The sequence below is a fragment of the Capsicum annuum genome, chromosome 11 (assembly GCF_002878395.1).
Source record: "Capsicum annuum cultivar UCD-10X-F1 chromosome 11, UCD10Xv1.1, whole genome shotgun sequence".
NCBI classification, from domain to species: Eukaryota; Viridiplantae; Streptophyta; class Magnoliopsida; order Solanales; family Solanaceae; genus Capsicum; species Capsicum annuum.
Window position 1 is genome coordinate 24,683,374 of NC_061121.1, and position 18,602 is coordinate 24,701,975.

The window sequence follows — 18,602 nt, forward strand, 5'->3', positions numbered from 1 at the left end:
AGGTGAAGCTGCAGAAGCACTGTTAGTAGAAGTAGCATCACCAGAGTTAATAATAACTGGAGGGATTGTTTCTTGAGGTGTAACCATAGATAAGGAGAGAAAGAGGATCTAACTCGTAAGAGGCTAGAGGCTCTGATACCATATAAAACCAGATAAAAAGAGAGTGCCGAAAGATAGATTCATTCCTTCAACATCCAGAATTTAAATACAATAAATAACAACAACCTACAGCTAAACTTAAGGAATAGATATACAACAATAGACTCCTACAATAGGAGGAGTCTTCTACAAATACAAACAGACAGTAACTATACAGTAAAATATTCTACTACTGATAATATAAAATAATTATGCTTAATAATGTGTACTTTCCTACTCTATTTGATGATCTTTGTTTGTGTTTCTGAGTCCACTAGGGAAAGGTATTTAGGTGATTGTATGAGCTTTTAGGACCTCATACGTGTTGTTTCTGCATTTTTTCTATAAAAGACGTAAAAGCTTTAACAAATAACAGAAATTAAGCCCTCATACAATAAAGCTTAGTAACATATTACTTTAAAAGGAAAAGCAAAATATATCCAAGTAGATTAAATGTAGAAGAAAATAGTTACCTATAAATTAGAGAAGACTTCTTTATACGCTACATTTGTGGTTTCATTTGTTATTTTCTCATCTTCATTATAACATAAGATCTTCAGCCCTTTTCTAGATGTTACTCAAGAAAGGGCAACATATAATTGTCCATGAGTAAACACAGGCTTCTTCAAAAATAATCCTACACTACACAATGATTGACCTTGACTTTTATTGATGGTCATGGCAAAAGATACGATCACTGAAAACTGTCTTCGTTGGAATTTAAAAGGAATTCGTGAATCAGATGGAGTAAGTGACATTCTCGGAATAAAAACCTTATTGCCAGATTCTTTTCCTGATAATACTTTCACTTTAGTTACCCGATTTTTGAGTCTTATGATGGTTAATATTGTGTAATTACACAAACCTGCTGATTGATCTATATTTCTTAACAACATCACAAGAACACCTACCTTCAAAGTGATAGAGTAATTTGGGATACCTGAGCATTTAATACTATTTAGGAATTCAGGTGTATGCACATGTCTCAAACATGTAAATGAATGATCAGACATACAAACTGTATTGAAACTTAAATATGACTTCTCCTGCCCACAACTGAGAGAAATCATGTAATCATTCACCGATTCCACCATTTGAAGAGTAGGTGCAAGAATTGTTTTTTCTTGAAGGTATTTCATATCAGTAGAATGCTCCAAATAACTGAAATATGTACTTTCTACAATTCCATATATTGGATCATCAAAATTATCTATGGGAAGATCTTCAGGTATTTTTACTTTCTTAGTGTTATTCGTGGAAAATCCCATCCTTCCATCACCTATTGCCAAAAGCCAATCAGAAAACTGTTTTAACATATTCACATTTGCATCAAATCGACTATCTAGCAATCTCATATTCTTTGTCAGCTTTAGAATATTACAGTGCATCTATAAATAGGAAGAATTTATTGTTGCATTAACAATATCTTTCCTAGTGCCTTTTGTAATTACTGACAAGATTTGTCTAAATCTCCTAAAAAAACAATCGTCTTTCCTCCAAATGGCCGATCTAAATTTGATGGATCTTTAAATCTTATAATATCTCAGCTTCAAAACAGTATCTATGCATCATTGGTGCCTCATCCCAAATGATAAGCTTTGCCTTAACCATCAACTTGGCTAATGGACTTCCTTGCTTAATGTTGCATGTTGAATCTTCAGTTATATTTAGAGGAATCACAAATCTCGAATGAGCAGTCCGTCCTCCGTCCTCCTAGTAATAACAGAGATGTAATACCACATGATGTAACATTTAGTACTATATCACCTTTAGAGCATATGCCAGCAAACAATGTATTCCAGAGAAAAGTTTTGCCTGTTCCTCTGTGACCATATAAAAAAAATAATCCCCCTTTTTCTTCGTTCACTGCCTTCATGATTTTATCATATGCATACTTCTGCTCAACTATTAATTGCATTAATAGTTGTTGATGTTCTTATGTCAAATTGCGTCTATTATAGCGCAATTCCTCATTGATGAGTGTATTAGTGCCATCAACTTCTTCATGACCATAACATGGTTTTGGCATTATTGGAAATTCGTTAAAACTTTTTCCACAACTTCTTAGTATCTTGTCCAACTTTTGCAAGCAACGATTTTATAATTCATCATCTGTTAGATCTGCTTCTGAATGACAAAAATATTATAATAATAAAAAATAAAGCACATAATCATGTATATAAGTATATTAAGTATTTTTATTTATATGTATTTTATGGATGTTTTTTAAAGTTTATTAATTGTTCGTAAAGTACCATTATCTACGATGGATAAGTGAACTACAGAAATGACACAAAATTCGAATGGAAATATGCATTTCTAGATACATGTTTAAAAGATATGATTCTAATAGTATGAAAATAATTTATTGTTTAGAAGTGAGACAACTCAATGAAATGAAGTAGTAATAAAGTTGTTTTGGGTATCAATAATGATTTCTTGTATAATCTGTATAGCAATTAAATAAATGTACTTGAATTATAAATAGAAAATATTTTAAAAATATTTTGTTATTATACAATTATATATTTGTACCTGGGTTATCCAGTAATCTTCTTTCTTCACAAAGAATATCTTCTGAAAGTAGCTGCCATGATATTTGCCAAACAACTTTAGATCGTGACATTGAATTAGCTATCAATAACATGACAAATAATTGTCTAAGATAAGATGGCATTCCCTAAGTACTTGCCTCCTTTATAGCATCTATATATTCTTTGTCGTCATCCAACAAATCAAGTGCATAACATGCATCTCTAAAAGTAGCATGGTCATTGTTGTTGATTCTTCTAAGTTGTTCATAGGATGTTGGGCCTTTAATTACATTCAATATCAACCTGAGATTATATATTTCCCCACTCCCTGGAGTAACAAAGAAGATCCTCCCATTAGAAAATGCAGAATTTTTTCTCCTTTCCCATTTTTTTGAACTTCTGTCCCACCAAAATTTAAGAGGGATTCTGCGTAAGTCAAATCTCTTGCTTTTGAAAACTTTTTATTAGCCTCAAACCAACTTAAAAATTGAGATTCCCTAACAGTTGGTTTATTAGTAACACTTTCAATTGGATCCTCATCAGAAAAAAAAGACACATTGTTCATTTTCAAGATGGAATGATAGTCTTTCCACCGGTGGTTCTCTATGGTGAATTGAAAATGTAAATATTCTCCAAGTAGCTTCACATGGTGATATGTAACTACAATCATTGTACATGTTTATTTCATCAACAGTTGATGAACTATCAGCATGTGTATTTTGTGAAAAAGCAGCAGTCACACGGTCATATCCTTTATTGACATACTTAAATAAATATTTAATAGATCTTGATTGGTTGCACCATTTCATGTTAATGTGAGCACCATATGTTAACAACAACTTGCGATTGTGTGGAACCACATATCTGTTATCCAAAAGAATATCATTTTTCTCAATGGTTCTATCATTATCCCCTCTTCTATAAACAAGATACCCTTCTTCATCAACTATTGTTGTGTGAACAAACTTTTTAGAAAATTTCTTTGTACATTTACCATTCGGCATGCACGGTGAAAATTTGCTAGTAGAACCACATGGGTCATGCATCATCATATTTTTTGCAACATCATAATAATGAGAATAATTGACTTTATCTGGTATTTCTGCTGAAATTATTCGATCAATATCTAATGCACGGAAAAATTTATTGTTCTCATGAAGAAAAAGTAATATATGGGCATGAGGCAATCCTCTTTTTTGGAACTCAATGGTATATATCACTGCAATATAAATCAAGTAAATTTATTAGAAATAAATTTTTAGAATTGTATATATATATATATATATATATATATATATATATATATAAAGATTTATGAGTATCCTCATGTATATTCAAATAAAATAGTAAATATGACAAACCTGCTTTTACTTTTCCAAATACTTGATTGGCCTTCAAATTCTTTCTGTGGTACAATTTAATTTTAAATAGCCTACTTAGAATATCTGAATGATCTTTAGGATTCAACCCCTTTCTTTCTACGAATCTAGTAATCAGGTTAGGATATCCAACCTATTTGCATATTTTCATAGCCTCTTGATAATTCTGAAGCATATATCATTCACCTCCCATGAAACTTTATGGTAAAAATACTTTTTTACCTTGGAATGAAGGATCAGTGTCTCCATGTAAAATGACATCTGATAGGACCTTATAAAGCTTAACTCTAAATTGTTTTTGATGAGTCCGAATAAACTTCAGCCGAGAAGACTCCATCATTTTATAGCCATCAACTAAAAATTTCTGAAATAATCTTCTTGAAGCCACAATGGTAGGAAATTCACCTTTTCTTTCTTGAATTCTGTAAGGAAAAAATTCACGCATACTAACGTGTTGTCTTCCCTTATCACCTGAACTTAAAGGAATGTCCTCTCTATACCCATCTTCACCATGAATGCAACATTCAGTTCATTGATCCTTTGCAGCTGTCCAGATTATGTTTATATAATGATATCATGATTAGATCTAAAAACATCAAAATCCCCAACCACCAAAGCAACTTCTTCTGGTATTGTTGGTAAATCGTATCTTTTGCCATCAGTACCTCTTTTTCCTATTACTTTCAGCTTCACATTGGAACTATTATTTTCTTGAAATCTATCTCTCACCATTCTACAAGTTTTGGGCAACACATTATTGTCATCAGGCATTTGTTTTAGATCAACAATAATTTCAACATGAAGCTTATTAACATCTTGTCTATGACTATAAAAGATATATAATATTAAATTATTACCTTCTAAAAAAAGATATATTATATTAATAAAGTCTTTATAGTAATTTTTAATTGCATAGGATTATATAATAAAGATATAATACTTTCCTGACAACATTAATTCTATTTACAACTTCATTTTCTGTATTATAAATATACAGCTGCGCAAATTTTGGAGTAGATCGATCCTTCAGGGGTAGTAAGCTACTAATTTGATGATAATTTTGTCCAAATAATCTAAACTTTTTTTTTTCCCTCGTGTCTGATTGATGGAGGCATCCACTTATTCTCTCATTGATGTAAATGAGAAACATAGAATTATAACTCCTAATTTTTTCTTGAAAATGATTACTTTTAGGACCTATATTAAAATAATTGCAGAATGAAGAAGGTTAATATAGGTAGATTTGAATATGTTGATATTAAAACTGATGATTTCTCTAACTTGATCCAAACAGTAATTGTTCCAAAATTTGAGGAGGCTTTTTAAGATATGGAAGCTTTATTTTTCCTTGTTGACAACACATTGTGAAAATTATTTTTTTTATTTGTAATGCTTGTGTGTTCCCTCTTCATACCAAAAAAGAGTCCCACAATTTTCACATTCATATGTAGCATCTCCTATATTTCAATATTCTATAATTTCACTAGTATATACAGTTAAAGAGACAACATTATAGATTTAATTGATCAAACTATTTTATCTTAATCAGAGTTTTTTTAGAAGAACCTTCAATGCAAATGTCTCCACATTCAACATCAACATCTACAGAAAGTAGTAAAAAATAAATTAATGTATATCTATATTTGTCAAGAGTTTTATATGCATTAGTAAGAGAAGTAAGCAAAGTGTGATTGTCATGCCTGGATACTCTTCTTCTTCTTCTTCTTTATCTTCTATGTTATGTTGAAGCTGTTCTGTTATGTATTTAATTTTATGAGTGTATGTAGGTGTAAAAGTAATAATATTTTTATAAATTAAAGATTTTTAATTAATAAATTCACTTCTACTATAATGTAACTTTTTAAAAATAAATATTTTCTAGGAACATACCTTGTACGACAGTGTTGTTTATTGTTGCCTCGATTTCTAGTAAGAAAGATACACTAATTAACCGTCTGTACTGTTAACAATGTATAATATTTTTAACTGATAACTAATGATAACTTGAACTACTTACCTTCCATTATTGGAGTTTCATTTAAATCTGATAGAGAATTATGTGTTTACGTATTTATAAATTAAATGAAATATATTACTATATTATTTGTAAAATCATATTGAAGTAAGAAAGTTTTAACTTAGGATCTAGTTTGGATGAAAATTTTAAAGCACTTACCTTCAGGTAATACATTTAAATCAGGCAATATTTTATCACCACGCATACCTATATAAGAAGGGTATTAGAAAGTAAGTTCTAACAGTACAATTGTAATTATATTAAATCAAGGATAACGTCGCTCACCATTTGTTATATCAGTTAAAGGTCCTAGTATTTCTTCACTCTCAATAGAATGCTTTCTGTACTTTGAGGGTTCACCTTTTTCTGTAGAAGACATTTGTATGTTATTTATTTCACCCTTTAAGAAAAAAAGCAAATATTACTAGCGATATCAAAGTAATTTCTGATTTTGTCTCTAAATTAGATATGATAGTGGTAATAAAAGATCATACCTTTGTTAAAAGTGCTTTGTTTGTGCCATTTTAGATTTCGTATGCTGCATCAGCTTACTGCGAAAGCAGATTTCTTTTTATTTTTCATTTATAAGGACTTTAGAATTTTGATTTAATATGTATATTTCAAAGACAACAAAAGAAAAACGGAGTCAGCTGATTATTTTAATAGAGGAAGCATCAGAAATTTGAAATATCAACTGTTATTGTAAATTTCAAACCAAGTTATTACCATGTAACTGCCCTTTTTAAACTTATACAGAAATAAATTTTGATTTTTCATTATTATTACATAAAGTTTCATGTGTTAACTAACTTATATTCATAATAACTTTAATACATTAATTAAAATTTATGAAAAAATAAAAGGACATGAGAATATCACTTATGATATTCTCTTGAATTAGGAAAAGTCTGACTTATTCTACTTTTCCCTTTTGTTTTGAAGTGCACACTATGAAAGAATTAAAACTCTCTGAAAATCACTTGAAGTGTCCGATTTTTGACTTTCTCAAACCATTTTTATAAATAGCCTTAGTGGAAGATTTTGAAAGAAATGGTCATGCAGGTAATTTTATTTCGCTCCAAACATTAGTCTTTGTAATAATTCCCCGTAACTAAATGTAGAAAGTTGATTTTTTATACTCTACATTTTCAGTTTTTGCAAGTTGTGTTTAGCTAATCTTTAAGCAGCCTTTTACTTGATTGTTGTTTTGTCTACTGAAGTTGCCATTTTTATTGCAAAACATTGGCTTTTTGTAGTCATATAGAATCACTCCTTCGGTTTCCACTCTTTTTCCTTTATTGAAGGTTGTTACTTGTAGTGACTCTTCATTGAAATCCCGCTAGTCAAATTAAGTGAAAGTCAGAGCATTTTTTAAAATAGAAAGGGAGAGGAATGATATAATGTTGGGAATCAGTAAAAATGTAAATTGAGAAAATAGACGTGTGCATTTGTAAGGAGAAAAGAAAAACAAGTGGTTTAGTTGGTAGGTGCATACAACAACAACATCAACATACCCAGTATATTCCCAAAAAGTGGGGCTCATTGGTAGGTGCATGAGAGAAAATATTATACTATTTTCCCAATTCTTCTACCAGACCATGATTACCATAGCTTACTTTCTCAAGCTCTCTCCTAAAGGGGTAGTGGTTCATGTTGGACATAAAACATGTTCTTGCGTTTGCAAGCATTTAAATTTCTAGGTTTTGCGAGTTTCTCAATTCAAATATTATCTGCTCTGCAATTGCTTGGTGAATATCTTTCTTGGCGTGTAATTTATACAAATATCTCAGGAGATGATGATAATGATGTTTTGATTTTGTATCTTATTCTCTAATTCTTCATACCTCATTCATCAGGTAAGAGTAAAAGGGGGGAGCTGAATATTTTTCCCAAATCATTCAGTCTTAGCTCATTGTTGTTGACTCCTAATTTTTGCCCTCCACAACTAAATTTAATCTTGAGTTTCTTCAAATTTTAATAAGATAAAAATATTTATTTCATCCGAATAATAAAATTTTAAAATATTTTTTATACATAATTTTGTCATTTTAAGTAGCGATTATATATTATCGTGTTAAGTTATACGAGATTATATAATTTGATTACTTAAATATTTATTCTATAGAATATTGGATTTTAATTAAGAATTATTTTAAAAATAAATATAATGATTAAAATATTTATTTTAATATAATTTATTATCAAAATAATTATTTGGATAAATATGTATTTGATTTTATTAAATCAAGAAGTTCGGAATTAAAAGAAGTATTAATTAGTATCGAATTTCAATTTAATTTTGCCAATCTATTAGATTTGGCCATAATTAAAACAAAATTGGCCATAATTGCAATGCAATCTGCCAATTGATTTTTAATTTGATCAAAATTAAATAAATTTGGCTAAATTTTAAATCCCAATTGGGGTTATATTTTAAATACCCCCAAAATTTCACAAAACTCTCATAACCTCTACCCAATTTCAACCAAAAAAATAATTTCAAATTGTACTACATTGTACTATTTCCACCCAAATTTGTCCTTTCCCAATTTTGAAATTCAAAATTGTACTATATGATACAATTTCCTCCCACATTATCTTTCACCTCACCTTATCCTCAATTTTAAAATTTCAAAAACACCCATAAATGGATTTTCTCCCACATTGGTGGATGACAAGAAAAAAATTCTATTCTCTTCTATAAATACTACCACTACATTGGTAGAAAAGAGGGTGAAAAAAGTAATTAAAAAAAAAGGCTAGAAAGGTGAAAAAAATTCTTTTGAGCAAAATAGTTATTTTTATTTAGTAGAAAATTTTGTTTCATAGAGTTGGTCGGCTAATCAAAGTTTTTGAGTTGCCGGCGACGTTTTTCGGTGGTGGTTGATTCCGATGAAGCTCGTAGTCTCATTTTGTTGTCCCCAAAAAGGTAAACATATCTTTTCCTTTTTTAGTTTTATTATTGTTTTCTTCTTCGTAGTTCGTAGTTATAATTTTATTTGCTGGGATTGTTTGTTGTAGACGACCTTGAAGGCCATAGGACGTTGTGATATTGATATTATAATTATTTTCATTTTCATGGTATAAAAATGAGCTAGCAATAGTTGTACGTGCCTTTTTGACTTTATTCTTTGATTATTATAGATAAAATTTCAATCTTTGCTTAAAAGATGTACTTATACTTTACTTAAATTCATTGTTGGCGGATATATTTGTTTTTAGCATGTAAAGTTGTTTCTTTTATGTTGAAAAGAATAGCTAATATTGATTGTTTCTCCTTTTTGACTTTATTCTTTGATTATTATAGATAAAGTTTAGATCTTTGCTTAAAAGATGTACTTATGTTTTGTTTAAATTCATTATTGGCGGATATGCTTGTTTTTAGCATGTAAAGTTGTTTCCTTTATGTTGAAAAGAATAGTTAATATTGATTTTTTCTCCTTTTTGACTTTATTCTTTGATTACTATAGATAAAAATTCAATCTTTGCTTAAAAAATGTGCTTATTCTTTGTTTAAATTCATTGTTCACGGATATATTTATTCTTAGCATGTAAAGTTGTTTCCTTTATGTTAAAAAGAATAGATAATATTGATTATTTCTTATTTTTGACTTTATTCTATGAATATTATGGAAAAAGTTTCAATCTTTGCTTAAAAGACGTTCTTATGCTTTGTTTAAATTTATTGTTGGCGGATATATTTGTTTTTAGCATGTAAAGTTATTTTCTTTATATCAAAAAGAATAGTTACTATTATTTGTTTTGCCTTAATAAAATACTAATTGGTTAAGTCAAGAACTTGTCATTTGCTTGCTAATTATTTTAATGGATCAAAATCCTCATATGAGAGATAAAGTGCTAGCTTTATTTTTCATACAAGATGCTTATTTATTTATTTATTTTCGCATGTTGTTTTGTCAAAATAATGAGAAAGTTTGAATTTTTGTGGCTAGATAGAATTATTTAGATATTTTCGAGTCATGCATAGTATGATTGTTGAATGATATTTCGCTTTTAGTGATGCTAAACTTTTATTCTATTTTCTTACTCTCTTTTGATTGTTATACGTGATCTTTGTGTGTATAAAGACTTGATTCGTGTCTCTCTTTGATTCATAATATTAAAATAGAATCAACGATGTCTTAGAACGATAAATCATAGGTTGTTATATGTTTTCCCTAAAGTTGGCCATGACTTAGATGTATGAATCTTCGTTAATTTCTCCTTAATTGAAATTTAAAGATTCACTTTCTTGAAAAGTTAGCCTTTATTTTCTTTTGTTATATGAATTAGTTTTTATGTTTGTTCAATTTTAGAAGTCATGGGTATTTTTCTTATCGCCTCATCCCTTTACTCTCGCAAACTTGCGTTGTTTGTTCTCACATTAATTCATTGAATATGGTCTTCTTTCTTTTACCTTTATTCATTCTTATATGAACATAAATCATGATGCATGTAAGTGGGTGTCTTTTCTTTGCATTTTATTTGTTGACTCTCATTCTTGTGCAAGTGTATTTATCATTGTCATTCAAAAATTGGTTCTTGATAGTTTCTTTTTCTTTGAAATATGTCACTTTTATGCCTTAAACGTATATTAATTTCTTTATTTTTTCTTTGCATGCAAAAAATATCTTGAGTACAAATGTACTCCTCTCCTTTTGCATTTCGTAATGGGCGAATGAGGCCCAATTCTTCGAGTCAAGTTTGAAGTTTAAACCCAAGGTCCACTACATGGCATGCGGGTGCTAGAAGATAGACAAAGAAGGAAAATGGATCAAAACCCATTGATGAGGTCATTAAGAGACTTGATTTTTATTATTGTCTTCTTTTTATTTATTTATTTAGTCATTTATTTATTCATTCATTTGAGCCTCGAAGCCAAAGTTGTATTTCAATACAGGTAAGGCAAATTTTGGGCCTCAAAGGTCCAAAAATTTGCTTAGGACAGGTTGTGGGCCGAAAGTCCAATATTTAGATTAGTACAGGTGCAAGTAGGCCAAAAGCCCAATTAGATTAGGATAGGGTCTATTGATTTGGGCCCAATGACCTAAGTCTTTTATTTTCTTCCCTTCTCCTTTTACATGCTTTATTATTAATTTATTTAGACTTATTTAAAATCCCTACTAAGTCGTCCAAATCTATTTTACCCAATTCTTTTCCTAAAATCATTTACTTTTCAACAATCAATCTTTCTTTTTAAAGTTAGTCAAAAGATATTTTCAAACAGTCCAGATAACCGCAAGTTAGCGGATACTCTTGGTGCCTTAGCAACCTTCCAAGAGTGATAATAGGAACCACTTACTCAGCATCTTCAAACTTAAATGATTTTTTTTTGTTTTGGATCATTTAAGTAACTTTAAAAGGTTTCCTTAATTTATTTTCAAATAAATTAAGTGGCGACTCTCAAAAGTTAAAATTTCCGCAAAATAATTGTCTTCATATGAGCCACGACATAGAGGTTCCCAGACAGAGACTACTAAGGTAAGTATTTTCTTTTGGATTGTGTAAGGCCAATTCCATTTTAATTGATCTATCTCTAATTATGCTGCATAATTCTGAAGTATGGGTCCTCGAAAGTAGCCGTAATCCAGATACATATGTTTTAAAGGATCAGGTATCTTATGCCTCACAATTTTTCAAAGAAAATTTACAATTGCCTTGCTATCTTCCTATCTCCTTTAAAAGATTGTATTCCTCTGGCATGTTCTTGTGGTTCATTTATTCTTTATGTCCAGGAAACACAATATAGGTGGTGTTATTTGGATTTGATGTTGAACGCAGAGGTTCGGCACATATTTAAGACCCGCGCAAAGGTCATAACTTTTATTCGGAGCTTTCTTGATAATCGTGATTTCTAAGAGTTCGGTGTTTATGAAGTTGTTTTACTTTGCCTTTGTTAATTTGAGATCACGGCGTAGCTTGAATTAAAGCTGGTAAAATATATTATTGTATTTGTAACAAGTAGAGACTCCAATGATGAACATGATTGCTGGTGGGGCAGCTGTATGTCCATTTGTAACCCACCAAAAAGATTTGAATATGTTAGAGTCTCAAGGGCTACATATGTGAGAATTTAGTTCGAATGTTGATAAATCATCAGTCGAAGTTCCAAATAATGTGCATAATTCAACTAAGTCATTGACGGGTACTGTGTCAGACACTGATTTGACAGGAACATATGTTGCTGAAGGTCAGAATGCATATGTAGTTGGTAAATCAGTAGAGGTTAATCTCCTAGATGAAAAGACATTGCTGTCTTGCATTGTACGCATAATTCAACTTGGTTCTGGTGGTAGAATCAATATTAGTTCTACGGTTAGTAATACTTGAATAGTGTGTAAGCTATTTTTGGATTCTGTCATTTCCTCCTCCTAGTCTAGTCATTTTTTTCTTTGGTCTATTGATTCCAGTTCCTAATGCACCTCAGAATCATTCCATTTATCATTTATCTTATCCAAAACTATGTGCAGTTTCCTACATTGACTTATGTGGATACATCGACTTATCAAAATTTTGATTCTTTTGACACCTTTTCAAATAAATAAAGTATATTCTCCATTCCAACGTATGGAACACTCCATTTTGAGATAACAAAATATTTGACCCTAATATGTTTCTGAAAACAAAGTCACAACTTTCAAGAACTCAAATTCTTTGGACTGTTCAAATCTTAAACTTTGATGTGATGTTTTCTCTATCATAGTAGTGTGTTCTACCATTTATTTAGTATTTACTTTCATTATTACTAATATAACATATAGGTCAAATTTAAATATTTTGCTCAGTGAAATAATATGATGTTAAATGGGAGTGAGAGTGTAATACCCCGCAAAGTTCTTTCCTAGTCGGAGCCTTAGGGCGTTTTCGGTAAAGCGAAAATCTGAGCCTAAAAATTTCAAAAATATCTTCCCAAGTATGAAACAATTTGAATCGTGTTGTATTTCTCTAATTTCACCTTTTTGTCATGCAAAGCATTGCATAAGTTTTCCATCGATACCAATTTCATCAAAATCCGACATCGGACAAGGGAGTTATGGCTGTTTTACTAAATGGTATTGGAATCGCCCAGGTTTGATGGTCGACCTGGCGGACCGCCAAGTTCTTGGTGGACCATCAAGTGTCCCATCAGGTCAAGACAGAACATCCCGTTTCTGGCCCCGAGTGATGTCCAAAGTGATGGACCGTCAAAAAGTTGACGAACCGTCAAGGAGTCCGCCAGGTCGAAATAGAATGACCTATTCCTGACCCTCGAGTGATGGACGATCTGGTGGACCGTCAGATTCCTGATGGACCGTCACTTCGACCGTTATGTCGAGGCATAATGTCCTAGTTTTGGCACTCGAGTGACGGACGACTTGGTGGACCGTCAGATCGACCGTCACAGACCTCGATCAACAGTTTTCTACTCTTTTTTTAAAGGGAATTTTGGTCTGTTCTACTCTTTCCCCAACCTCTATAAATACCCACTTAAGGGTTGAAGGCCTCATTTCTTTTCTCTTCTTTCACCCAAAAACTAGGGTTTTCAAAATAAAAAATTCTCTCTTCTTCCACAAAAAATTTAGAGAGAATCAAGAGCAAAAATCAAGAATTCTTCCGAAGGCTTTCAAGAAAGATTTTTCCCAAGGTATGTAGATGTTGATTCTTGGGCCCCTTTCATCTAAGAATCTCAAGTAACCCTTTTCTAAATCTTAAAGATTTCATGTTTATGAATTTCTAATGATTCTTGTGAGTTAAAATATATGTTCCTTCTATGATTGAGTTGTGATTTATGTTCGTGTACAAGATTATAAATCCTTGGCCTTAGTAGGTGGTATTTGAGTGGTAAATGGATTATGTACTCGTTGATGATGTTGATTGATTTCCAAGATGGAATGTTTATGTGGTTTGTATGAATCTATGAGATTATACGGGTTGGAAACATGTAAATTTGGTTGTTCATGATGAGTAGTTGGGTTATTATTCCTATGCCTAAGTTGTGCATGTGAGGTGTTCGATAAAATGTCTACGAGACTAGAAATTAAGCATTATAGTTAAATAGTGATCTAATGACTTCTAAAATACGGTTATGTGTCATGGTCGTTGATGTGTTCATGACTTTTGAGTGTAGAATTGGTTGATTAAGCGGAGCATGTCTCCCATAGTTTTGATATGCATGCCTAGTGTTTGATAAAATGTCTAAGTGAATGAATTATTCCATGCTAGTAGGGAATCCCCAAATAAGTGCGAACCTGTGCATGTCTAGTGTTTGTTGAAGGACCCTAGTGAAGGAGTGGAGATGTGATGGTTGTAAATTCCCCAATTGTGGGCTCTTTGTTATATACTAAGTTTTTAACACATCTGAAGTGATTAGCAAGTAAGCTATGACATGATAGTGTGAAGTCTCCTAAGCGATGTGATACCCAAACACATGTTAAGACTGATATAGGTATGAAATAGTTGAGGTAAAACCTTGTTGAATGGAGTTCAATCTAATAGCATGTTTCCCCTATGTTATTATATGATTATTATCCCAAGATGCTTAAAGTGACCCTTTTATTATTATGATGATAAATAGAGGTTTATGTTTCCAAAATGCTTGATGTGATACTTTAAGGATTTTTTAGGGGAAAAGTTTGTTATGATTTCTAATTACTTGGAGAAGATACTTTAATAATTGTGATGATGCATCAGTGATTGTGACGATGAATGAATGATTCCGATAATGCATGAATGATTATGATGATGAATGAATACCTGTGTTAATGAATAAATGATCGTGATGATGCAAGAGTGATTAGGTTTCACTTTTATTATTGAGTCTTGAGGGTATTTATACCCAAAAATAGAGTTGTTGTCTAGAGCCCATGTCAGTTTCTCAATAATTCCACTCAAGCCTTGATTCTCAAAACTCAGTGAGCTGTAGAAATCTATATCCTTAGACGAGTGCGAAGCTTAATAAAGCTCAGTAATCTCAGTTATCTCTGTAATCTCTATATTGTCAGTCAGATACCATAATTCAATATCCTTTACGTCAGATACAGAACTAAGAAATCTCAGTGTAATTTAGTCAGATCTTTGAGAAACACGATCAGTATCAGATTCAGCTCAATCTAAGTTCAATTAAGAATCAGATCAATGTCTTTTAGTTGGGTATAGAAACTAGCACCGAGCGAGCTCAAGGATGGGGACTCACCTACTAGTGGAGGGTGTAATCCTTAGATGCGATCCTTGTGCTCCAGAAATACATAGCCAGCGTAGGTTGAGACATCACACCTATTAGATGAGGTTGAATGCTAGACATCATCCCTTCTAGATAAGGGTAGATGAGGTGGCTTGACCTGTTAGATGAGGGCTCCACCATTTTTGTATGAGGACCTGATAGATGAGGGTCATATAAAGATAAGGTCTTTAGCCGTGGCACGATATTGACACCCTCCCAACCAGGGGTAGAGGTTGGACCCCTAAGAGATAGTAGGGGCATGTCTATTAAGTAACTACTTCCCACAGTTTCAGTTTCAGATTCAGTCTCAGTTTCAGAATCAGTCTTCAGAAATTAGGGGTGCCAGATACAGTCATCTATTATTGTAGGGAACTCAGATAGTTCCATCAATTTATGGACCATCCCATTAGATAGACTTGGTATCACATACAGTTATTTGTTATCATATTTAGAGGTATGCCACCAGACATGATTGATCACAGTATCAGATTCCTATTGAGTATTCTTGTTGTAAGATTTGAATATAATTATATTTCTTGTCATTGATAAAGCTTCCAAAATTATCTATTAAAAGGGTTGATCTCTAATCCTTTCAGTCGAAAGAAGTAAGTCCAATAATTAAGTCATAGATGTAAGTACATCCAGATCCTCAGTTACCAGTATCAGATGAGTCATTGATTTAGTATTTCAGTGTCAGTAGTGAGTTTAGTCTGTAATAAAGTGGTATCTGGGTTTCAATATCTAGAGTTGCGATAATTGTGTTCATGTTTTGTGCATTCATGTATGTGTTCTCGTGCGACGTTTTCATGACTATTTAATTTACATATTGTGCATGCATGAGCCCTTGCATTTAGCCCTACCTCATCTATGTACTCGATATATTTTTATACTGACGCATTTGCGATATGGTGTTTTATTTGACACCATAGTTTTAGAGGCACAGTATTCAGAGTTTCCTCAGCAGTTCAGTAACAGTTAGCAGCAGTAGCAGTGAGTCCTCTTCCTTCGAGGACGAATCTCAGTTTACTATTATTGCATCAGATTTTGTTTATATTCTCAGTTGATGGAGTTAGTTGGGGACATGTCCTATAAACTCCATAGTTCAAATAGTTTAGAGGCCTTTTAGACGGATGTTGATGTATTAGTATTTAGTTTTCAGTTTGAGTATGTATAGATGTGTTGAACCTTATAGCCAGTTTTCACATTTATTTCAGATATTATGCAGTGCGCAGGTACCGATATCAGTAAAGGGTTAGTTTGAGGTCCTTCGGGTCCATAAGCACCGTATGACGTCACGAGATGGAATCTCGGGGCGTTACAGAGAGAATATTAATAGTTGTTCCATATTTTTCTGATGTTCAACATAGGTGAAAGGCCGTGGAAAGACGATAGTGAATAGATATTATGCTAAATAGTATTGTTAGTTTTTATGCATTTAGAAGTTACGGTTCATCACTTTTTTTCCCATATTTTCTTATTTTCATGGTATCTTTATGTCATTCCACCTTCTATTTATTTGTTATTATCTGTTGTCTTGTGTTTTCACTATTATATTATGTTGTTGTAGTTATTGTGTATTACTATCTGTTGATGGCTAACGTTTGTTTCTTCTATGCAAGTATGAATTAGTTCAAGCCTATTTTCTTGGGTATTGTAGACCCTAATAGTCCTTGAGCAAACTTAAGCATGCCTGCAATCCACAGAAGTGTATTTGTGCTGGTGGCAAACATAACTATCTAGATGACGTTGGTAAAGACACTTACCACCACACTTTTTTTGCGATGCTTGGTAATTTGTCATTTGGGGATTATTTCATGAAAGAGGCCATTGGTTGGGACTGGAAACTCCTTACATAGGCAAGTTTTATCCCGATTAATAGTAATATTCTTGGGACTGGAAACTCCTTACATAGGCAAGTTTTATCCCGATTAATAGTAATATTCTTGTATATTTTCAGTTGTGCTCCTAGCATATATTCTGTATGATTAAGAAATGACAGATGCTGACTTGTATAAATTGTTTCTCCTTATTTGATAATTTTTGTCTAGGTATATAGACTGCCAAGTAAAAGAATTTACGCTTCTTATTTTGGTAGTGATGAAAAATCTGGCCTTCCAGCTGATAATGAAGCTAGAGACCTATGGCTTTAGTTCCTTTCCCCAAGCAGAGGTCTACCTTTCGGCTGTAAAGTACGTTATCACACGATATCTTTTATTCTATCATCTTGTTCAAACTTATCAATTTCTGTTTGATGCATCAGTAATTCATTAAACTAAATCTTCCAATAAGGTAATGTTCTCAGTATACTTGATATTTTTGAAAGTCATAAATCTTATTGAATCTTTAGAATCATGTTTAGTTTTGTGGACATTACAGTTTTGGATAAATTTTTCGATGAAGTGAGGTGGGGGTAGTGATAAGTATCATTTTTGTCTTAAAAAATAACTGTCCTTTTGCTGATAAAAGAACCAAAAAAGTGGTAATCATAATTCAAGTGGAGCAGAGCATCTATTGATAGGAACTTGTGGGAGCAGTGATAAGTATCATTTTCACATTGTAAAAATTAAGTATTCTTTTTTTCTGGTAAAAAAATCAAGAAGTTGTATCCATCATTTAAGTGGAGAAAGGTAAAGGATAGACTCGTTTATATTTGAGTTTCAGAATTTGAAATGACAGATTTCCCCATTAATAAAAAGGAAGGGAATAAAAGAAATAACTCATATTCCTATAAGTTGTATTTGTTATATGAATTAAATAGTATTAAAGATTTTGAGTACTTATTATACAATAACCAATTCTCTTAAGTAACTCTTTCAACCACTGAAATATTATTGTCTTCTAGTATGTGGAAATGAGAACAATATTACTTGTTCAGATAATTTGATCATGATCTGATGATGATGTCTGAAAACCTTTCTTCTCCTTATTAAAAGATTTTATTACTTTGAGCTAAGCCGTTCAAATTATTTTGAAAGATTTTATTACTTTGAGCTAAGCCGTTCAAATTATTTTGAGCTAAGTCGTTTAGATTATTTCTCAACACTCTGTATTTTGAGTAGGACAACTTTTGGGATATGGGTGATACCACACTTTGTGGACCCTATACCGAAATACGCTTTGATAGAATTGAGAATCGTGATGCTGCATCATTTGTTAATAATGATGATCCCACTGTGATTAAGATATGGAACCTTGTCTTTATTCAGTTACCATTATCTCTAAAATTTTGTTTTCTCATTGGAAAATCTTGTGTCTTTTGTAGTTTAACAGATCAATTGAAGGGTTCACAACCTATTTTGACTTTCTCAAGCCATTTTGATAAACAATCTCACTAG

The 18,602-nt window shown here is 31.7% G+C and overlaps 1 protein-coding gene across 1 annotated transcript; it reads right to left on the reverse strand.

Moving 5' to 3' along the window:
- Positions 1-716: 716 nt before the first annotated feature.
- Positions 717-1,526, reverse strand: LOC107846610. The gene has a single exon (XM_016690954.2). It carries the CDS (start codon positions 1,524-1,526, stop codon positions 717-719), a length of 810 nt encoding a protein of 269 aa, XP_016546440.2.
- Positions 1,527-18,602: the final 17,076 nt, after the last annotated feature.